This window comes from Caretta caretta, chromosome 1, assembly GCF_965140235.1.
Source record: "Caretta caretta isolate rCarCar2 chromosome 1, rCarCar1.hap1, whole genome shotgun sequence".
NCBI lineage: Eukaryota > Metazoa > Chordata > Testudines > Cheloniidae > Caretta > Caretta caretta.
In genome coordinates this window covers 229,282,443-229,306,090 of record NC_134206.1, presented here as the reverse complement: position 1 = coordinate 229,306,090, position 23,648 = coordinate 229,282,443, and the positions used below count along the sequence as shown (strand labels likewise).

Here is a 23,648-nt window from a genome sequence, read left to right as displayed (position 1 = left end):
TATGTCAAGCTCCAGCCGGGAAACCTCATAGGGTTTTCTTCACCTCCTCAGGCTTCCACACTTGGGTTTCTCTGTGAGAGAGGAAGTTCTGCTCCCTGGATAAAAATGCAGGATTGGAACTTACAGAAATGCAGGTTTTCTTCCAGGCTTTTTTTTTCTTCTTTTTCTTCTTCTCCATGTACCCTGATGTTGACACTGGCTTCCACTCTGAATGACAACTTAGTATGCACAATACTGACCATATATGCACTACACTGTCAGCCACTGCGACATGTGACTGGAGTTTGAGGCTTGAGGCTGGGCCTAAGGTGTGGGAAGGAGGGATCAGATAGTTGTGTAAATTGACAAACACAGCCAAAGGCATTGTTAAGAATTTTCACAAACCTTGTTATATAGTTTTCTAAATTTCCAGCTCTTACCTGACCCTCTCAAAGTGAGATGTGGGCTTTTCTTGAGCTTCGTTAGTGGTGTGACATGATGACCACAGTACATGCTGGGATGCCACAGAAAATGAGATCTGCTAATATTGTGACATCAGGGAACATGAAAGATTCAAATGTGGAAGTTTAAAATCAGTTGTGTGAGTCTGCCTTTCTTACCTTTGGTATTTTGAGCACCAGCATTTTGCTCTGTAGTTATTATTTAACCTGTATATAGGTGCTGTAAGTTAGGCTAAAATCCTGTGGGTGGTATCATTTGTATGAAATGGTTGTACAAGGTCATCACTTTAAAATGTGGCATACCACATCCTGCACTGCAGGAGTTGCAAAATCTCACCACACTGCTTGTGGCTGCCATTTTGGAGTTGCTCTCTTCAAGAAGCAAGACTTCTTTGGTAAGTTTTAAAATGTTTGGTTTCATTTATAAAAGAGGGTTCAGTAGAAGCTGTACTTTCCTCATAGGCCATCCTTCACGCAGACTATTCTCAAATGTAGCTTTGCTTTTGAAAAATAAATCTTTCCAAGGCCAAAGGGAAATTATATATGTTCTAAAAAACTAATCCAGATTGATGGCCAGGCTTTCGTAGCTCTTGTAGTACTCTGCACTTTGTTCCAGAAAGCTAAAGTACTTTTAAGGAAAAGCACTATGGGACCCAGAAAAAGAAACTCAAAGTGTCCTTCATATTTTTTGTCTCAAAGTATAAAGTGCTCCCACTTCATTGGTTAGTACTGTGCTGACCTACTTGAATTTCTCATGGGGATTGGCAGTAATCTTAAAGCAGGGCCTGTATTTCCAATAATTCTCATATGAACATGCTTTCATGCTGTTAACGGCTGGCTACCACTGCAACTTATTAGAAACTCAGCTATTTACCAAAGTGGGATCTTTGTCTTGGAAGGTCACCAAGATAATCAGAGCCTTCTTGGAAGACCTTGAATCAGAATTGTTTGGATGTAAGAAGGGTAATGCGGCACAGCACACAGCTCAGATCTCCCAGGATTCATATATTTGGAAGGCACTGTACCATGTATAACTGTAGAAGATAGTACAATGATACTTGAACTGCTACATCAAGGTCATAATGTTCAGAGATCCTATTAATATCATGCATGGTAAGCAATTTATAAAGAATTCACACAGCATTTGAAAAAAATCATAAACATTATTATCTTAGTTGCTTTTTAAGATTATTTTTCTACTATACCATGATCTTGTAAAAACAGATAAAAAACATTTTAAATAATGCAGTTATTTATTGGACAGAACTTTGAAACATCAGTTTATGTATCACTTTATATTCCATTTATTAACAAAGCCATGTGCTTGGTTTGCCATTCATACCATTTACACAGTTTAGAATGGGTTGTACTACAGTGGCTTTGGGTGAGTGGGTAGCACTGAGACCTTGAATTGGTGCTGCCCAGAGGTCTTAGTGCTGATCAAGAAACCCCTCTGTAAGTTATTAAAGTGAAGGATGATCAGGAGAATTACAAATGAAGATCAGTGCCTTAGTCTGCATCATCTATGTCACTTCCTCTTCCTCCTGTAACATTCCACCATGTTCATTCCAATTACAACTCTCACTTTAATTCTCAAACCCTACAAGGAGATAATGAGCAAACAGAAGAGCTGCTGGCATTGCCCCTTGATGGAAACACTTGGCACTTTTTGGTTGCAACATAACAGACAACAGCTTCAGGAACATGGCCTGATTCTTATTCAGTCAGAATATTTCCTGGGTGGAGGGGTTGGCGCAGAAGAGAACTAGCAATTATGTGTTGCACACTTTAAATATCAGCCCAAAATTGCTGTTTGGGGAATGAAAAGGGATTTAATGGAAATTTTAGCTATGGATGTTTTACAGTCATTTTTATGTATTTATTTTATTTGTATTGTATTATGGTTGAGTGTAGGGACCTCATCAGAGATCTGGACCCCATTGTGCTAGGCACTGTACAAACAAAGTAAGCGACAGGTTTAAGGTGTTAGGCTTCAGTGCAGCACTACGAACGAAGAGCGTAGAACCTGCAGCCATGTAGAGCCTCACTAAGGTGAAAGGGGGCTTTACCCAGTAGAGGGTTCATCTGTGCAGTTGGCAGTGCAGGATCAGGGCTCAATCCTTACATCCTTTCAGCTGGCCTGTGAATCTGGTGTGTATTATCACATTTTATGGATGGAGAAACTGAGGCAGAAAAATTACGTGAGAGCCTAAAGCCATAGAGAGAGTCCAGAGCTGGAACAGGAATTTAGGAATCCATGGCCTTTAAGTCCAACTGTTGTGCTAGACCACATTTCTCCACTTTCGTGCTCTTAGAGCTTGTTCATTTGTGCACGTACAATAATTTTGTTTTTAAAAAGTGAAGAGTATTCTTATATCCAGAACCCTGGCTGTTTACTTGGTAGTGTCCCAATACGTTTTCTCACAGACACTAATAATGAGCCAGATCCTCATGTGAGGTAAATTGATGTAGCCTGATGGAAGTCAGTGGAACTGCACTGACTTGGACCAATTGAGGAACACATCTAATATGTTTAAAGAGTGGTTGCAGTTATAAAAGTTAGTGCAAAATGGCAGCATGACCCAGACTGTCCCCTCTAATGACATCAGTGGAGGGGATCCTTCACAGGCTCATTTCCTCCTGCTTGGCTGGAAGGCGGATGCCACCTGTGCAGCAAAGTCTCTCCCTGCTCCCACCATGACTAGGCAAAAGCCCCTCATGTGGGGCTCTGCAAAGAGCTCCAGGGGGTTATGGGAATAGAGCTGAGGTTAGAAAGTGATGAATCAGAGGACAAGCCACTCTCTACAGTAGCACTTTATTGCTATCCTAGGACCAGCCGTGGTAAATGACAGCAGGAACTGCCCTAGTGAGCTGCCTTTATTTTCAGGTTCTTTATCATGGACTAGTTGCAAATTTGGTTTTGTACTTTCCTTACTCTCAACTGTTCTTTTTTTCCTACCAACAAGGGAGCATTAAGGGGAGATTATCTCCAAAGAGTTGATGTGTTCAGAGTCATAGTGCTTCCACTCCTCCTTCCTGCCAAGCAGAGTTTTCTTTCCCCTTTCATCTGCTGACTGCTGGTAGAACAAGATGCACTGTGCCTTTAAGAAGTGTGGTTTTTCAGAAGGCTAATTCCTTGGCTTTGGCATATGTTGAGGCATGTTCTCAGTTGGGCTGTCTGGTTTATAAAATCTAAAAGTGCATTCGTCTAGTGGGGTTTTTAACTATTTTCTGTAAAGAGGTGGCGTTCAACTTTCTGTTATTTAGTTGTACTCAAAAGAATAATCAGCATTTCTAGGGTAATTCCCCTTTCTCCCCCAACTCCCCCTAAAACGTGGGGAAAATAAAAGGAATTTGTATTTTTTTTATGAATTAAAAAGATATCTTTCTCTAATGCCAATATTTAATTAAAAAGACCCTGCAAATCTCGAATGAAATAACTGACAGGGCAAATTCTGTTCTGAGTTATGTTCCCATACATGCATCAATATCACTGCTGTGTTACGTTGTCATTGTGGTGGCATGCTTGGAACTGAGGGGAGAATTTGGCCCAACACAGTTGTCAGCTTGCTTTTATTTCATTGTGAATCTCCTGATATTTGGAGTGTTTGATAAAGCTCCTGCTCCTGGAGCCATGTGAATAATATGAAAATCTCACCTTGGTACTTTTTAAAAGTACCAAAAAACCAAAGTTTCTGGCCCACTTGGTGGTTCAGAAAAGCTTGAAAATGTGACCCAATTGTATCCAAAAAGCTCAAAAACTAAAAGGCAAATAAAAAGAACCCAATATTTATTATTTTTAAATTAATCTCATGATTTCTTTGTGGGGCAGAACCTGACTCAAGATTTTTGAATCTTTGGGATTGGCAATACTATAATTAAAATACAGCATTCAGTTGCAAAGTAACATATTCTACGAAGAATAGATACGCTTTAGGGTAGTACTTCAGTGATTTTTTTTTTTTTTAACTATTTTCCATGCAGGGCCCTGGCACTGGACTGCAGCAACAATGCAAATCATCTAGGACTGTCCACGTGTACTGGGAGACTAGTCTCCCTTCAATAAACTCACATAACTGTCATTACTCTATATCAAAGTGGATTTTTTAGATCCTGGTCCTGCAAGTGACTCATTGTGAACAGACCCTTGCACTCACACCAAGTCCCATTGACTTCATTAGGGTTTTGTGCAAGCTCTGGAATCCACCCATGCACAGTCACAGATTGGGTCCTCCTGGAGAGAAGAATACGTTTCCGAATATCAGACCAAGAAGAATGGCTGAGTGGCAGTGTTGTGTTTTTTTTTGTTAGCATAGGAGACTGGACTCAAGGGTTCAATTCCTACTCTGCGACCACCTCGCTGTGTGGTGTTGGTCAAGTCACTTAACCTTTAGGCTGCAGTCCCATGTGAGTTAAAAAGGGACAGTAATACTTACCTGCTTCACGGCTGTGAGCTGGGATTGAATTACTTAATGTCTGTGAAGTACTTGGGGGATGGGGGGGGGGCTTGGCTGTATAAAGTGTCAGGTTTTGTTGTTTGTATTTAAGATTAATTAATTATTCATTATGGAGCCATGGCAACTCCCCTCCCTTTCCTGTGTCACTAGTTGGTTTTGGTGATCTCATCCCTGCTCTTGTGCAATACTTAAGCCTTCAGAAAGTCCCTTCTATTTAAACCCTTTATTCTGAATTGAGTGGGGTTTTGGGGGCTGCTGCTTTTTTAGTAAGAGGTTGCAGAGCAATGGCAGCACCCCGTCCTTTTATCTCTCAAAGGCTACAGATATACTTACAGCAGTGTGTAGTGTAGAGACACTGCACACCCAGCTAGCATGTGTGTAAATAGTATAGATGGAGAGGTACAGCTTAGGTGAGTAAAGCTTCCTACACACCTGAATGCCCAGAGAGCTCCTGTGTGGCTCTGTACATGCCAGGCAGTGCCTCCCACCTATATGCTACTGTTTTTAGTAGCGTAGTGTGCTGCATTTAGTAGCGTAGGATCCAGCAGTGAGGAAGTGGGGAAAGTCCCTGGCAGCAAGGAAAGGCCTGCCGCCAAAGCGTTTCCCCACTGTGGGACCCTTTCCCTGCTGCTAGAGCCTTTGCAAGGTACATGTGTAGTCCCTGTAGTCTACACACCACTTTTTAAGAGTAGATGCAGCCAAAGTCAGCCAGGGAGCACTGTAGCTCCTCCCCTCTCTCCTAACCATACCTTCCTTCCTCTCTGCCTCTTACGCCAGGTGGCACTATGCTCTTCCTAGCATGCAGCTTCATGGCCTAGCAGCCAGTGGCTAGAGTATGGGACTGGGAATTAGAACTCTTGGGTTCTATTCACAACTGTGCTCTGGCTCACTGTGTGATCTTGGGCTTTCCCCTGTGTGCTTAATTTTAAATGGGTATAATACATTTTGCCTAATTCCCAGGGGCTTTCAGGCGGAATTAGGACTTGTCTACATGGGGCTGTTAGTGAAGTAAACTAGGAGGTTAATTTAAAGCTCACTAGCTACTCTGTTTTTACACCAGGTAGACAAGCCCTTAGTTAGTGCTTATAAAGTGATTGAGCTCTGTGACTGAAAGGTGCCATGTAAGTGCTAAATACCTTTCTGTTGTTATGAATGTAGGCAATCTTCATTGAAAGCAAAGTAGCTTATCTGTAAATCAACATTTGATCAGGTGGAGGCATAGATTCCATGTTAGTGGGAGGGAGAAGGAGTGTAAACAAAGCCTGCCCACTTCTACTGAACAGAGAAAACTGTAGTGGAAGTAGAAATGATTCTCATCCCTTGTGGTTTGCTTTGTGTGTAACACAGACTTTGAATGTAGTATTCAAAAGCAGAGGCCAGTTATTGAGACTGTTGGATAGAAGTGAGTGCAGTTCAGCTATTGATGTGGAATTTGAAGTTACAGAATGAGAGCTGTTTTCCTTATGTTAGCAAGTTTCCAAGGTTTAGTGTGATGCTGGGTACTGCTTTTTTCAGCAGCACTTCCTCTGGGCAGTTGAAAACATATCACAAGCACTGAGATTACTTAAGTGAGCAAGTGGAGCATTCAAAGGAAGAAAAGCAATTGAGAGAGGAGTTTTAAAATGATCATTGCATTAAAAGAATTGCTAATAGCTAATATACAGGCATAACCAATGTGCAGTTGCAAGCTTTCTTGTGCTGTCAAGAAAGGAGAAGGAACTAAAATTCCAAGAAAGATTTAATCCACATTTTGTAAAACCTATCAAATTCACAGCAGGTGAGAAGCGGTAAATGTTTGCCTCCAAAGGAGATTAGAAACTGAAACAAGGCAGAATTACATTAGCACAGATTAACCAGGTTATCAGATAGTCATTTAATTAAACAGAGTAAATCCTTGCTTAGCTGAACCACCTCACCAGAAAAACTCACCTTAATACAAATTATGTTTCCCAATTTCCCTCTTTGTTCATCCAGATAAATCAAATATCCTTCACCCTATTTGAACAAACAGAGTTCTGATTTATCTGTTTTAGGTCACTGATTTATATGCTGTAGAAGCTATCTCATTGTTTAGAATTCAGTGATATACTGTTGTGGGTGTTTTCCCTTTGCTTCCTTGTACATGGTGAATTGTTTGTTTGTTCCAAACGTTTAAACCCCTCAAACAGAGTAGAAATAACCAAGTCTTTGTACAAAGGTAGGTTAGATTTAGATCTTTGTCTTAAATGAATTTTTCTGTTTTATACATTATGATGCCCTTCTCCCATACATCAAGTATTTTGGGTGGGAGGGGCAGCCAACAGAAAATTAAACCCAGTCTTCGCTTGACCATTAATATTAGCCCAAGATAAAATGTGTTTTTTTTCCTTGTGATATCTGATCAACGCCCCCTCCCCCCACAAACAATATGCAAAAAGCTGAGTCAAATTTCAGGCAGGGGCAGGGCGGAGAAGGAATAAATAAATTCAGATTTTGACAGCGCTTACAAATGACTGATTCAGATACGGCATCTGTGAATTTCAAAATCTGTTTTCACTCCTCTAACTTATATTAATTTGTTATTAAAGACATACATATACTTAGGTATGGCAGAATTTGAAGGATAATATCAATGTTTATTTTTAAGCATTTTTTTCTCTTTTTATTGTTTACAGTTGTAGGAAATTATGGGTGGGGGTGTCGGACAATGGGCAGGGCAGGCAATAATTATTTAATGACAGTAGACATTAAGATTCAGAAAGTTAATGTTTGTAACCGTTAAAACACAGATTGTCAACATCACATGTCAAAATATGCAAAGTAAATATCCTTAAATCAAACTCTAAGTTCTCAAGTAGCATTTTTCTTCTGTACATTTTGATAAGTATCGATGGAACTATTTTTTCATCAGTTTACGTGTGTATGGTGAAATTGATGTTTACTGACATTTGATAATAAAAATTGAATCCTTCCAAGCCTACATATACTCTAAATGTATTCACAGATCTAGGCGGCTGACATTCATATACAAGAAAAACAAATGAAACAAATAATTATAAATGTTCTGTGCAATTTTATCCCACAAGAAGGTCCAAATTCTGATACCCTTATGCTGAATAGTATCTTACTCTGCGAGTAGTCCTTTTGGTTTAAGTTGGGCTGTTTGATGAGTAATCTGTTACTAACATGAATCTGGCCCCAAGTGTTGTCTAATCATGCTCACCTGATGCATGTCCAACCTGATGCTATATTACAAGCTATTTTCTTTATAGAAATCTTGTTACAAAGGTCCGTCAGTACTTAACTGATAATGAAAACATTTGTGATTTGAAACAAAATCTTGGTGCAACAAGTCAGACATTGGCTAGGATCTTCCAGCATCATTTTCATAAATATTACAGTGTCAGAGAGAGCAGGATGTTCATCCCTTTGAAGATAACTGAACTGGGGCTTTTGTTGAGACTAGTCATGCCCCGGATTGTGAAGCTGTTATTTCAGTTTAAAAAAATTAAGAAATCCCAAATAGTTAATTCTCATGTTCACTTTATTTATCCTCTGAAGTTCCTCAAAATGAAAGCACCAGTTTCTACTTTTTGGTCTGTATTCATTTTTCTTTCTTTTTTTTAATACTCTCTCTCTTGTGGCTTATTAGATGCTTTCAGCTTAAACAGCCTCTGACGCAAACAGTAGGTTTGTGCCGTGTGTGTGTGTGCGCGCGTGAATATGTGTGTGTAAGTATTGTAACGTGGCGGGGCATAGGGAGTTATGAAACTTTCCAATAAAGTCTCAGTGCGTCAGTATTGGTTGGTTGTTGTTTTTTTCCATTGCCCTCTGATTTCATTTCCAGTTATGAGTGAAGAGAGAGGGCTGGGGGGAAAAACCTCAAAAAACCAGTTGACTGAGGAAAGAAGCAATTCCCATGACAGGTGGAGTATGCAGCATGTTGAATGAGACTCTTCATTTTTGGTGCACAGGGGCTGGGGGAAGGGGAAATCTTTCCACTTTGGGCAGCTGCTGGTTTAAAGGGGATCCAGCAAACTGTTAAAGCAGCAGCAAGAAGTTTGGCTTTAATTTTTTTAAAGGACTGGAGAAATTATTAACCACGGTTTATGACATCACAGTTGATCTGATTAAAGGTTTGTTTTCTTGCTGGCAGAGGTGTGCTCTGTAGAGACTGGTTCTCTCTTCTTCTTTTTTTTTTTAAGTTTCTTTTTTGAACAACAAACGGAGAGAACTGCTCGCATTGCTGCTGCTGCTCCAGCTGCGCTTGTGTGTGTGTAAAAAGGATGGTGTATCTGTAGCTGCCACGCACAAACACACATTTGACCATGAGGACTCTTCGCAGGTTGAAGTTCATGAGTTCGCCCAGCCTCAGTGATCTGGGCAAGAGAGAGCAGGCAGCCTTGGATGAGCGGGGGACCCAGCAGCGACGGGCCTGCTCCAACGCTACTTGGAACAGGTAAGGTCTTGCTCGATGCACTTCCTCACCTGGAGCCTCTAAGCTCTCCGACAGCAGCTGGCATGATTAATTCCACAATTACCCTCTCTTTGTTTCACAGTCTGGGATAGTTTGTTCCTAACCGTACTTTATTTCAGGAATGTAACAACACATTGGCTTCTGCATTAATGTATTACTAAACGTGTCTCTGGTTACATGTAACAGACAGAAGCAACTCTTTGAGGCTGCTATTAACCTTTCTCTGAATGCCGACAGAAAAATAGACTTGCCCTCCTGAAGATGGTTCAACCTATTCTGACCGGCAGGAACTTTTTTCAAAGCACCAACATACAAATATGTTCTTACACCTTGCTAGACATTTTATTTCAAGGTTGATTTGGTTTTGTTTAAAAGTGTCTCTCTGTATATTCTGCTTTGCTGTGCTTTCTGTATGTTTTGGAAGGGGGAAAATAATCTATCAGGTTTACTTTTTTTTGTGTGTGATTTCTATGTCTATCGCTGTTTGTCAAAATATATAGCGGAACATTTTCAAGTAACTTAGGGGAACATTTTCCAAAGTGAGTGACTTAGGCGTTTGAGAACCTAAGTCCCATTGACTTTAATTGAGACATTGACTGCTAGGTGCCTAAGGCACAGATTTTTAAAGGTGTTTAGGTGCCTAACTCCCATTAAAATCAAAGTGCCTAAACACCTTTTAAAAAGCTGGCCTTAAGTCAATTTTTTGAAAATGGGACTTAGGCGCTTTTGGAAAATGTTACTGATAGGTATTTTTAAAAGCACTAAGATATATTTACAGCAAGATAGAAATCACTGGAGCGTCCAGGAGAACCAATTTCCTAATAGGATTGTGTCATTGTGCAAAAAAGATTCCAAAAAAAATCACATCTATCACTATGACTGTGCTTCGATCCATCCTTTAAGTGCGAGCAGCTTGTTAGGCATTGTAACAATACAAGACGCGAAGGAGACACTGTCCCAGCCCTGAGAAGCTTGCATCTTAAATAACACAAGCATGCACAGAGAAACCCAGATGAGGGTGTTAATTCAAGATCTGATATTGCCACCCTTACTCAGGTTGAGTAGTACTTCACTTGGCCCGTTGTCCCACGGGAAACAGTAAGGCTATTTGCAGAGTAAAATACTGCTTGGTGTGAGTAAGGGTTGCAGAATAGGGTCCTCGGAACTTTTTCATAATGGTGTGCAGACAGCTTTCACTGGCAGGGATTAGCATTTATGGGACTCCTGGGAGAAGTGAGTTGTCAGGACGGATTTGAAAGGAGAGGGGGTGGCTGCCTGGCCTAGTTGGATAGGGAGGGTTTAGGGGATGGTATGGAAGGGGACTTGTGGTGCTGCATGAGTACTGAGAAAAGGCAAATCTGTTCACATTTGCTGTCTCTGCTGTTGGTGCAAACACAGTCCAAGAACTGGTCAGTTAAGATGGGGTCTCATATATATATATTTATTTATTTTTGAATTTGGAAAAGGTGGGTACAGTTATGACCAATGGGTATTTGCCATCTGTGTGTGGGAGACTTGTTAGATCTCTTGTGCATTTAATCAATCACGCATCATGTATTGTTTAACCATGCATGTGTGAGTAATTGCTTGACTGGTTTGTGAACTCAGTGACCGACCTTTCGTTTTTGCCATGAGTCATCTTTCCCTTAGCTGTGAATACACTGGCATCCTGAACTTCCATAGCATTCATCTTTGAAATCCCTCTGGAGAAGCCAGTGGAGATGCTGCTTTGTAAGACCCACACTGCTTAATTCTGCAGACAGAGTGAGCATCTGTGTATGTGTGCCAAGGTGCTCTGAAGTCGTGATAAATATTACAAAACATGAGTGATTTTTAGAGACTGCAGCCTACGTGCAGGCTCTGCATTTCATAGTAAATAATAGAAGGCCCTCTCTGCAGCAAAGCAAGGGGATAAACGTAGCTTTTTCTTGCAACTTAATGCACCTCATATCCTGTCTTGGCTTTAAGGATCTCAGTACCTTAGCAGATATTCTACACACTCTGTAAAATTTATCTTCATAATTTCATCTCAGGACAGTTGAGGCTTCAGTAATGGGTTAGCTATTCATACTCTGAAACAATTCTCTGAAATCTGGTTAAGATTTTCAGATGTGACCCAAAAAAAATGCAAGATTTTGAAAAGCGACCTGTGACTTTGGGTGACTCAAAGTGTAGGTGCCCAACCCGAGACACTTTAAAAAGGGGCCTGATTTTCAGAGTGCAGGTGTTCAGCACTCTCTGAAACGCAGGACTCAGGAACTTTTTTAAGGCATCTCCAGTTGGGCACCTAAGGTTTGGGTCACCCAGAATAACTGGTTACTTTTGAAAACCTTTGCCATGCATGTGTTTCGTTTGTTTAGTTCCTTGGGTTTGGTTTGGTTTTCTGTAAAACAAAAGTGCCTTGTTTAACAAAAGCATTTCTAAGTACTGTCCTCAGACATTATCCTTTGGCTTACGGAAAGGTACTGCCTTCCTTATAGGAGAACGATTTCTGCTATTTCAATCAGTGAACTATTAAACATTCTTACTAATCAGGGAAGTGATAGGAAGCACCAGAAATGCCTTCCATTTTCATCAAGCCAGAATCTATTATGGTTAAACATTAGCTGCCATTTCCCCCTTAACTTTAGCATCTGTGCCTGGGTGGCAGTTTGTGGGTGTGTGTGTTTGCAAGAGGCTATGAGCCTGATTCAGTAAAGCTGATGCAGGGAGGTGTGAAATACAACCCCTCAGAATGCCCCTGCTCCAGCCAAACCCATTGCTCAAGAGAGGATACTCATCCTTTGGGAGGACAGGCAATGACCCTGACTCTGCCCTGTGTCAGAGTACTGTGGGAGGCCACATTTAGTTTTCCCAAGGTTCTCTATAAGCTTTGCCAGTGGGAGCTTCAGAAGAGAGCCACTCAAGTCAGTGCTCTCTCTAGTCATCCTCCCCGCAGACCATTTTCTGGCTGTGTCACCCACTTTTGAGCCCATGCTGCCTGCTCCAGAAGTAGAGTTTTGGCTACTTCATGTGCCAAAATGAACTGTCCGGCAAAATGTCCTTCATTAAGTCTTCTATGTTGATATCCGCTTAAACCCTTGGGATTGTATTTTTGACAGGGTGAATTCTGCCCTTTGTAGCTAGGTGAGGGCAAATTACAGGAGACTGGTTCCATGACTGTCATTGCCCAGCTCCCCGCTGGCACATTGCATTCCTAGCAAGGTTTCTTCCTCTGCAGGGATTTTCCTTCATCTCCACAGCTACAGTACTGTAAAACAGCATGAAACTGTCAAATCAAATGGAAGTAAGGCACTGTTGAGCTTCTGCCTACTACTACACAAACTGGACTTTGAGGGCACAGCCTCTTCTGTCCCTGCTTTCTCATGATCCCCAAAAGCAGTGTGTACCAACTCACCAGCCAGCCAACACATGTTAACTAGCAACTAGCAGCAGCATAATTGAACAATACAACTTCATGAGAGCTCACAAACTTTGCATTGGATTAAAATAATTTAGGTTCTTTTACAGGCATTGTCTTCAACTGCTTGTTTTCTGCTGCAGCAGTAAAGAGGGCTGAATACTGACTAAACCGATTGGACTGAGAAACCCAAGGTTTATAATCTTTATAATCTGATAGCCAAGGTGGGGCCCCTCTGAGGGCAAAGGAAATCCAAAGAGCGGTTTTCTTTATGACTTAGCTCGCATTGACTGCCTAATCAGTGGTTAATACTGGCTGGGTTCTGCTGTGGAAAAGCCTATCGTGAAATGACATATATTCTCCTTGGTGTTAGGAAAAAAAGGGAAAATGATGACAAGTTGAAGTAGGAGGTAGTGAATAAAATAAGCCAAAATATAAGGAGGAGGAGGAGATGTTTCTTACAATAATGAAATCAACAGTAAATCCAAGCTGAGAAACATTATTAGGAACAACCTGAATTAGTTTTTGCAGGAATATAGTATGCACCGTAGCTTGCCATTAAGTAGTGCTCTGTGGAGGGTGCAATGTTTCATCTTTAATTAAAAATCCCTGTCTCTTCAGATTACAGCAGGGCTTTACTAATGGAAGAAACCTTGAAATGTGTCAAACTGAAAGTACTGAGCTTTCAGTTTTGTTAGGACATTCTTCCCTTTCCCACATTGGCTAATTATTCATATATTCAGTATTTGTATTGACTTAGCTCCTTCTTCCCGGACCTTCTCAATGGGATCCCCTTAGAGAGAGAGTTTGGTTTGAACACAGGAACAAATGGGAGCCCAAAACTCCTTACTTCTACTCCTGACTCCGACACTAACTCTTTTTGTTTCAATTTGGGGAAGCTTCTTAACCCTCTGTGCCTCAGTTTCCCCATCTGCAAAATAGGGATAATAATGTTCATCTCCCTCACAAGTGGGTTTACAATTGATGCAGTTAATGAATGAATGGTTGTAAAGCACTTTGAAGACTTTCTGTTTAATAAATTCATTTATTTTCATTAAATGTTAGACTGAAATTAAGTTGTTTGTCAATGGGTGTTTGCAAATTGTTCCCTTTGAGCACAATTTTCAGAAGTACCAAAGTGACTTAGAAGCTCAAAAGTGATTTATGCACTTAGAAGCTTAAGTCCCCTTGACTTTTAGTGAGATTCACATGGTACTGTTTTTGTTCACTGATTGTTTAACTGGAACTTTTTGAACACGAGAATTACAAATAGCAATTACCGAATACTTGGGTGTACTCTCTCATACCCTTCTTTGCATATGAATTCGGTATTCATTTACAGACTAGCAATTGCCTAAAAATGTGCACAAACAAAAACTCATTTACACACCTTTGTTTGGAAATATAAAGTGAAAAGGTGGTGGTCAAAATGAACAGGTGGTCAAATTTCAAACTAAAGTTAATAGAGTTGGATGAGAAATAGTTTTCCCGTCTGTGAATGTTTTCAAGAGTTTGACCTTTTTACCTGTATCGAATCAGGATGAAAACTAGAAATCTTGAAAATATTCAAAACCTGAAAAACCAGTTTTATTTTGAGTCAATCAAAATTTTTTTTTACAATTTCTAAATATTTCATTTTCAGTTTGACCGTTTTTTCTTTGGTTCACCTTTTTTTCAGACTAATTAGTTTAAATTTGGAAACAAAAAGTTGTGTAATACCAGAAATTTCTCAACCTTTTTTCCAGTCAGAAAATTTGGTAAACCCGACCCTGTTGTACAGAGTTTCACTTGTGATGAATTGGCATTTTTCAACAAAAAACATAATTCACTGGAAAAATTCCTGACCAGCTCTGTTTGTGCGCCCAGGTTTGCAATAGTTCCTCAGCTCGACATACAGCTTTTGCCCATTGGAAAGAGAGGTATTTAATCTTAACTACATCTGGTTTTAAAACAATACAAATTTTAAATTTAGGATGATATTTTCAGATTTGCTGAGCACCCATTGAATCAATGGGCAGCTGTGGGTGCTCAACAACTCTGAGAATAAATCCTGTCCTGTCGGATAGCCATTCAACAGCGCAAGTGAAATGAGTTTGTTTGGTCTCAGGCTAGTTACACAATGGCCTGGAGTCCATATCTTTTAAAAAAACATCCCTTCTGCCTTGGTGCTAATTACAATGCTGGTTAGGAGCATCCGCAGAGACTCAAAGAACGAATAGGCTAGAATGATACTCTTAACCGCTTTGGGGTCCCTTTACTTTAAGGCATAGTGTTGGGGAAGCCAACCCTGCTCTTGTTTAATAACCTATCGCATGGCAATTGACTATGGCAATAGTCAGTGGAGCTACACTGATTTACACCAGCTGAGGAACTGTCCCATCAATCCATATGTATGTGCTGTCTTTCCGAAACTGTGCAACCCCCTGCAGGGTAAGGATAGGTGCTGACTCCGTGGGTGCTCTGGGGCTGTAGCACCCACGAAAAAAAATAGTGGGTGCTCAGCACCCACCAGCCACCTGCCGATCAGCTGTTCTGTGGGCCCCACTGATCAGCTCTTCCCCCCTCCCACCCAGCACCTCCTGCCCACCACCAATCAGCTGTTCAGCGGTGGGCGGGAGGCGCTGGGGGCAGGGGCGGAGTGTGAGTGGGAAGAGGCAGAGTGAAGGTAGGGTCTTGGGGGAAGGGGTGGAGTGGGGGCGGGGCCCCGGGGCCCGGAGAAAGCTGAAAGTCAATGCCTGTGAGTGTAAGTAAATGGTTGGATTTTTTTACTTCGTGTGGTGCTCAGATACACCCACGCGCATATGTGTGTGCACGTATACTCACACATACTACACACCTTTCTTGCACCCCATTCTCCCACTACATGACACATGAAACCACTTTGAAGTTAAAGAGAATTGCTTGTATTCTGAAGGAGAAGAATCAGTCCATGAGCAGTTGTGATGTATGAGAGAGAAGAAGCCACATCTTTGTACCTCGACACTTGGAGTGCATCAGTAGACTAAAACGGTTTTGAACTTGTACATGCAGTAGTATAAACAAGTGGGTTCTCATCTGAAGATTACAGCATTATTCAGCATTGGGGAGTTTATCTGTACACAGCAAGTGCACAGGTGGTTCAAGAAACAGATGGATTTTGTTGTCTTTTTTTGGGGACTGTGGTTTGGGTTCTTCCTCTGCTTTGCTCTTGTAAATATTTTATTTACAGTCCCAAAATATTATATATATCTAAGTTTAGTGCATGACAAGACATGATAATGGCTTTAAAAAGTACCAAAAATGAAAATTGTGTGTAGCATTGTGTACTATTCTATGGATAATAGCATTTGGCATTGACTTGTGAGGATGGCAGTCATGTTGCAAGGATGAGATAGCAGACAGTCATGAAGGTCATTAGCTAGAACCAAAGAGGATCTTATGTGCCGTTGTGCCAATGGCTCATGGGCCTGTCTGGCTTTGTATGTATCCCATTACCAAACTTCTGATGCATGCAGTTTGCCCGTATTTTGTATTCTTAATGAATTTCATATTATTGCTAAAAGCATAACCATTGCTTGACGACACTTGCAGTTCCGTATTGGCAATGTGTAAGTGACCAAATAACCAACCGTAGCCAAATTTATTGTCTAAAGTCAAAGCAGAACTATACAGAAAGGAATGAGTTAATAGCACACCAATCCTTCTGAGAAGCTTGTTTCTCGCAGCATGCAGTTCATCTTACACAGAAGGTGTGCTTTGAAATATGTATTCAAAACCACCTCCTTTTATACTAGACCTATTTACAAGTTAGAGGTCTTTCTGTGCACATTACTGAGTTCTAACCCACCAATCTGTATTAGTCCAGTACCTTTCCGATCTCTTGTTTTCTTCCTGGTGCTATCAGCCTGTGACAGTACCTCCCAAGCTTGTACCAGTGCAAAACATTCACGTATCTTGTCTTTGCCAGATTTTGTATTTCCCAGTGCCAAAGCTGACTTCAGCTTTGCAGGGTATTGTGGGATACATATCTCTTGATATAAGTAACCAGATCTGTGGAAAAAGTATGATACCATTCAGTTAGCGTAACTTTCAAACACCTGTATCTGCAGTGTAGCCCTGTCAGTCCCAGGATATTAGAGAGACAAGGTGGGTGAGGTAATATCTTTTACTGGACCAACTTCAGTTGGTGAGAGAGACAAACTTTCAAGCCACGCAGAGCTCTTCAGGTCTGAGAAAGGTACTTAGGCTATGTCTACATTGGCAGTTTTGTCGCTCAAGGGTGTGAAAAAACACCCCTCTGAATGCCAGAACTTCTAGCGATGAAAAGCGCCGGTGTGGATAGTGTCCCTTGTTGGGGGTGGTTTCATTTTGTCGATAAAGAGCAGCCACACAGCGCACCTTACAGTGGTGCAGCTGCAGCGGCAGAGCTGCGCCATTGTAAGGTGTGCTGTGTAGACGTAGCCTGCGAGTGTCAGTGCTAAATACAAGATGGAACAGATTGTTTATCATAAGTCATTAGCACTTACTCTACTGTTACCCAAGTAGAACATAAGTGGTGCGTAGTCCTTATGCTACTCTTGCACAGACTGAACTTTACCCTGTAATGACAATAAGTACTGATACTTAGCAGATCGTGGGCAACATTAAAATTCAGAATTTTCTGCTTTACAGTGATGGCAGAATCTTCTGTTCTAAAGATGCTACAGTCACTGCAGGTACCTGGCAAGGAATGTTGATTTATTTTTCTTAAATTTCAACTTTGTGATGTTATGTGCAAGGGGCTCAGGGCAATATCAGTGAATGTATGCATGCTTCAGAGACAGGTATGTTATAAAAGGGATTGAGGAATACATTTTATAAAGCATTTCCAATTTAGGTTGAACTGTTAAAATGTGAGCTGAGATTACTCCAGTATAGCGGCATTTTACGTAAACTGAATGACATAGATTACAATATAAAACCCCCTGAGGATCTGCACAGGTCCACCCAAGTGGAACAGCTTGTAAGATCAGGATCTCTCTGAGTAGAAACAGCATCCTTTCTCTGCCGGAGAAAGTTGAGCCAGTTTAACTAAGTGTGATTTTAAACCAATTTAGAAAGCCGGTGCAACCCCCATGGGACACTCATAGTTTGATTTAAACCAGGTTTATTTCAGGTTAGCTTAAGTCACTTATGAACACAAATTGCCACAAACACACGTAAGCCACTCTCAAACTGACATGAATGCCCACACAGCCTTTTTTACCTGTTTAAATAAATTGGTTTAAAATCACGCCTCTAATTAAACTTGTTTGACTTTCTTGTGTCGACAAGGCCTACGCGTTCTGTTCAGTGTCATTAATTAGGGCTTGCAGAACTTTCAGAAGAGAAATAAAGAAGTTTAAAAAGATTAATATAATAATGGAAGAAAATGAGGACACAAATACATTGAAAAAACACCACAACTTACATATTGACTGGGGTAAAGTTTTCAAAAGTGCTTAGGTCCTGTTTTAAAAGGTGACAGAGGCTTACATTTGTCAGCAAAACATAGTTAACACTGCTTGTTGGGGGCGGTTTAATTATGCCAGCGGGAGAGCAGCTACACAGGAGACCTTCCAGTGATGCAGCTGTCCCGCTGTAAGGTCCGTAGAGATACCGGAAGTCATTTAGAAATCTAATGGCTTGTCTGGTATAGCTAGAAATTGACTGGCATAGCTAAAGCGGAATAACTACTGCTCTCTAGCTATGTTGGTATAACTCCTCTGTGGGGACACTCAGAACACTTCACAAACAGCAACTCAGTCTACAGATAATAGCCCAGGTTAGGAGTGGCCTCCATGCAGTCACTCAAAGGCAAACAAAACCTTCTCCCTTGAGCAACTACGCAGGGTAGCTGTCCCTGTGCTCCCTGCATTCTGGCGCTATTCACTCTTGCTCCCTGCCAGGAAGCAGGACGATTAAAAAAAGGGGTCAGCCCCCTCACCAAGCTCACAGAGCAAAGCCAGTGTACTCCAGAGGGAGCCATCTGCCCCATTTGATGGATGGAGCAGATTGTACTCCCTTCATCCTGGCAGACTGTCTCTGGTACTCCTCCTGGGGCGGAGGAGGGGGCAGTATCTTAAAAGCCACAATCTGTGTCTGTCAATGTTCGTTGAGAGTCTTGCTCCATTTGAGAGAGCACCCTCTGTGGAGTAAGAGGCCTGCTGAGAGTCTGGTTAGAAAAGCCTCCCCCTCATTCAGACAAGATCTCCGAAGCGAGAGAGAGAGAGGGAGAGCTGTAGCGGTAGCCGATTTTTGCCGCAGAGAACATTCCAGAGTACATTTCCGAACCAGAAGAGTGTGTAGAGAGTGCTGGTTTTATTCACTACATTAATTGAACCTCACATCTTACTCCTAATATTAAACATGGCCACGTTGCTTCACTGTGTGCTAGGGACATTTGGCTACCAATTTTCAAATGATTGTAAATTGAGTGTCTGTTCAAGCCAGCCAAGATCAACTGTATTGGATTATTAATGCGTACGTGCGAGGAGAATTCAAACAAGGGGTACTTAATATCTTGAAAATGTCATCAAATGAATAGCAGAGGGAGAGAGAGGGTGTTGTTTTCTGTTTTGGTCAGCTTATACATTTCTGCATGGCTGGATCATATGCTCACTATCCCTAACACACCACTTTTATTTTCCTTTCCCCATGCTGATGAGGCCAGAGATGTTTAGCTGTAGGTCTCTTCACTGTTAAACACTCTGGCTGTCTCTCTACTATGAAAGTGAACCAGAGTTTGAGAGTGGTTGCCAAATCTCCTTCCTCCCAGTGCTTCACACTCAGCCCACACTCAAAGTGTTTGTCTTGTGGTGGACTTGACTTCTACACAGGGTCAACCATGCTTAATACCCAGTAGTAGTGCCCTACCAAATTCACGGCCATGAAAAACGCATCACGGACCATGAACTCTGGTCTCCTACCATGAAATCTGTCTTTTGTGTGCTTTTACCCTATACTATACAGATTTCTTGGGGGTTCTGACCCAAAGGGGAAATGCAGGGGGGTCACAAGATTATTTTAGGGGGGTCCTGGTATTGCCCCTCTTACTTCTACCCTAACTTCACAGTTGGGCAACCAGAGAGCAGAAAGCAGCGCCCTGCCAGCAGCAGCATAGAAGTAAGGGTGGCAACACCATACCATGCCACTCTTACTTCTGCGCTGCTGCCTTCAGAGCTGGACGGCCGGACAGTGGCAGCTGGTGACTGAGGGCCCAGCAGCACAGAAGTAAAGGTGGCAATACCAGACCAGGCCATCCTTACTGCTGCGCTCGCTGCTGCTGCTGCTGCCAATGGCTCTGCCTTCAGAGCTGGGCTCCCTGCCAGCAGCCACCGCTCTCCAGTTGCTCAGCTCTGACAGCAGTGCCACCAGCAGCAGCAGTGCAGAAGTAAGAGTAGCAGTACCAGCTCCCCCCGCTCCCCCCCCGCCCCCGCAATAACCTTGCAACCCCCTCACAACTCCTTTTTTGGGTCAGGACCCCTATGATTATAACACCTTGAAATTTCAGATTTAAATAGCTGATATCATGAAATTTATGATTTTTAAAATCCTATGACCATGAAATTGAGCAAAATGGACCGTGAATTTGGAAGGGCCCTACTCACTGGAGCAAAATATCTGAGATATTTTCTAGACTTTCTCCAGTAGTATGTGTATCTCTCTCCACTTGCTGCAACAGGTGTTGAACTCTGTTGGCCCAGTCCACACCAGTAGAGTAACCGTTTTCAACACCAATTTTGGGGGAAAGAAGATATCCCCAAAACCCGATTTTGATGTCTGCTCTCAAACATGGCTCATTTTTCTGGTGCAGGAGCAGCTGGTACTGGAGCCTTTTAAACCATGTAAAGGAACCAAGCACAAGCTTCACAAGGCAATGAGCCTCCTTGTTTATTAGCTTGTCAAATACCAACTAGCACACTTAGGCTAGGCAGATTTGATCCAAACTTTACATTCTAGAACTCAGAAACTTGTCATTTTTCCATTGTACCAGGTACACTGTAGTGTGACCTGAAGGAAAATCAGCCGCAGAGCTCTAAAAAAACATGCTTGCTAAGTCAGTGGTAAAACCAGAAACACAGGGTGGAGGTGTGTGTGGTGGTGTTTTCAGTTTTCTCAAAATCTTTTCCATCAGGTATTCTAAGGGTGAAATTCAACTCCGTGACCTACAGTGGTGGTCTGTTAGTACCACTGTGGATCTCTATTGCTATTCTGCACATTCTGTGTGCAGAAATGTCAGTGGGAGTTTGGCATGTAGAATAGAGATGCACTCTGCAGATTAGGGAGGAAAATTCAGCCTTGTGTTTTCAGACAAGCTGTGAGGTTTTTTGCCTGGTGCAAAATCAAACAGAAAGAGTTTCACTTTGTAGTTAGTAATTCCTTTTTTGCTTGGTAGGGTTAAGAAAGAAGAAAAGTGACACAGTGACAATTTCGAAGAGCCTGTTCCATAACCACAATAATCATGTGCTCTTATAATAATACTCAGCTCTTACATTGCATTTTATATCCACTGATCTTAAAGCACTTTATGGAGGTGGGCAAGTATCATTACCCCCACTTTAAATATGAGGAAACTGGGGCCCAGAAGCTAGCCAACATCACACAGTGGTAGATCCAGAAATAGAACCCAGCTCTCGTGACTCACAGTTAAATGTCCTATCCACTGGGCCAGAATACTTCTCGAAGGAGAAGTGTGCTACTAAAATCCTTCCTTTTTCCTCCCTGCAAAGGGAACTGAACTGTTCAGACACGTTTTTTTCTGCCAGGGTAACACTAATGTGTATGCATATTTTTCTGTCTGTGTTGGAAGTGATTACTCTTGGTGTATTTTTCATTTTTAAAGATAAACTGAGAGAGTTGCAGTTGAATTTAAAACCCTGGAGCTATGTCAATTTACATCAGTTTAGAATTTTATATTTCTTTACTTGTGTTACTTTCATTGTTAAAAATGAAATAAGTGTTGTAATCTCATTAACATTTTGCCATTAATCCTATCTGTTCATATTGTGCATTTGTATCCATCTAGAGCAGTGGTTCCCAAACTTGTGCTGCCGCTTGTGCAGGGAAATCCCCTTTGTTTACCTGCCGCCCCTTGCCACTTCAAGCAGCTCCCATTGGCCTGGAGCAGCGAACTACGGCCACTGGGAGCCACGATCGGCCAAACCTGCAGACACAGCAGGAAAACAAACCGGCCCGGCCCACCAGGGGCTTCCCCTGAACAAGCGGCGGAACAAGTTTGGGAACCACTGCTCTAGAGAATTAAACTAATCTCGTCACTTTCATTTTTATTCAGCCTTTAGTTTAATTTAACCAGCCAAGTCACTTCCAGTTTGTGACTCTCTTGCTGTAGCACAGTGCTGCAATGTTTGGGTGGCAAAATTTAAAAATAGTTGGAGAAGACATAACTGTCCAGGCTGTGTGCAGGAAACTTCCTCCCGCTCTTGCGCAGCTGCCTGAAGGCTATCTACAATAGCATTTGCTGTGTGTCCCAGTCTCTAGGGAGGGCAGGGACTGTTCACGTCTGCTCTCCCCACCCCCAGGAGTAGGTTCCCCAAAAGAGGACAGGGAATGGTGGGGATGAGTCAGGCTCATAATTCACCTCTCCCATGACTCCTCTTCACCCGAACCAATGCATAAAGCAGGGCTGGGGTGATGGGGGTGGGGAAAGCAATCTTCTCCATAGGATGGAGCATATGGTACACAGAGACACCCCTGTTGTGCAGAGATTCCCCAGAAGAGACTGTATGCCTGAAGTATAGTCTCCCCAGTGTTCCTCCTGGGATAAAGCTGCTTGGGGCAGAGATGTAAATGCCACAGACTGGACCGACATACATTTATTATTTTAACCAAAATATTTTCATGAGTGAAGAGCCGCTTTTCTCTCCATGTTAAACTGATAAGGAGAGCCTTCTGTGGGCAGCACAAACGGTCACCTTAGTAAGAATGACTCTATTAGGGAAAATGGTGTCAAACTGTTGTGGAATCATGTGGCAAAACAACAGGAGTAGCAGCTGATAGATATAAAGTCCATCTACATTTTGAGCTGGAGGTATAATGCCCAGCTCAGGAAGGCATATTTGTGCTAGCTCTGATCTAGCAGTGTGCTAGAAATAGAAGTGTAGCTGCAGTGGTGTGAGCGACAGGAGGGGCTAGCTGCCCCACATACAATCCTGTCTGAGACACTCGGTACGTACTCAAGTGGCTAGCCCCTCCCGCTGCTTGTGGTGCCATGGTTGCGCTCTATTTTTAGTGCGCTAGCTCAATCAGAGCTAGCACAGGTATGTCTACCCAAGCTGGACATTACAGCTCCAGCTCGAAGGATAGACATACTATTTGAGTTAACTTTTCAGCTTTGTCCTCAGAAACAAATTCTTTAAATTGTGATGCATGCCTCATCGCATCAGACTCAATCTGAACCCTTTATGTATTTCAGGACTGTGCTGGAGTCTGATCCTTATTCCTCTGAGGGCAGGTCTACTCATAAAACACTGCATCGGCACAGCTGCGCTGCTGTAATACTTTAATGAAGATGCTCAACACTGACAGGAGAGAGCTGTCCCGTCAGCATAGTTAATCCATTTCCATGAGAGGTGGTAGCTGTGTTGATGGGAGAAGCCTTCCTGTTGACAGAGCACTGTCTATACCGGGGGTTAGGTCGGTGTAATTATGTTGCTCAGAGGTATTTGTTTTTCACACCCCTAAGCGACGTAGTTATACCAAAGTAATTCTGTAGGATAGACCTGTCCTGAGTAACCCTTATGTGTGGAGGCCTCTTAAAGTCAGTGGGATTCCTAAGCATCACTAGTGGGAGTAAGGGCTGCCAGATGAGGCCCATTGTGTTTTGCAAATTTTCAGATCAGCCCTTCAAATTTGGGCAGACATGAAAATTATGATAG

General features: G+C 42.1%; 1 protein-coding gene across 5 annotated transcripts in view; it reads left to right on the top strand.

Annotated features, from left to right (window-relative positions):
• The window catches only part of PRR5 (proline rich 5), a 128,852-nt gene that overhangs the window by 49,478 nt on the left and 55,726 nt on the right, over window positions 1–23,648 (top strand). For 3 of the 5 annotated variants that reach the window (XM_075121324.1, XM_048825109.2, XM_075121325.1), the window contains one exon: window positions 9,222–9,335. In XM_075121324.1, the coding sequence (XP_074977425.1) occupies window positions 9,232–9,335 (104 nt within the window). In that variant the 5' untranslated portion in view covers window positions 9,222–9,231. Of the gene's footprint in view, window positions 1–9,081; window positions 9,336–23,648 lie in introns of all 5 variants that reach the window. The other 2 variants (XM_048825094.2, XM_048825104.2) reach the window with 1 other exon arrangement.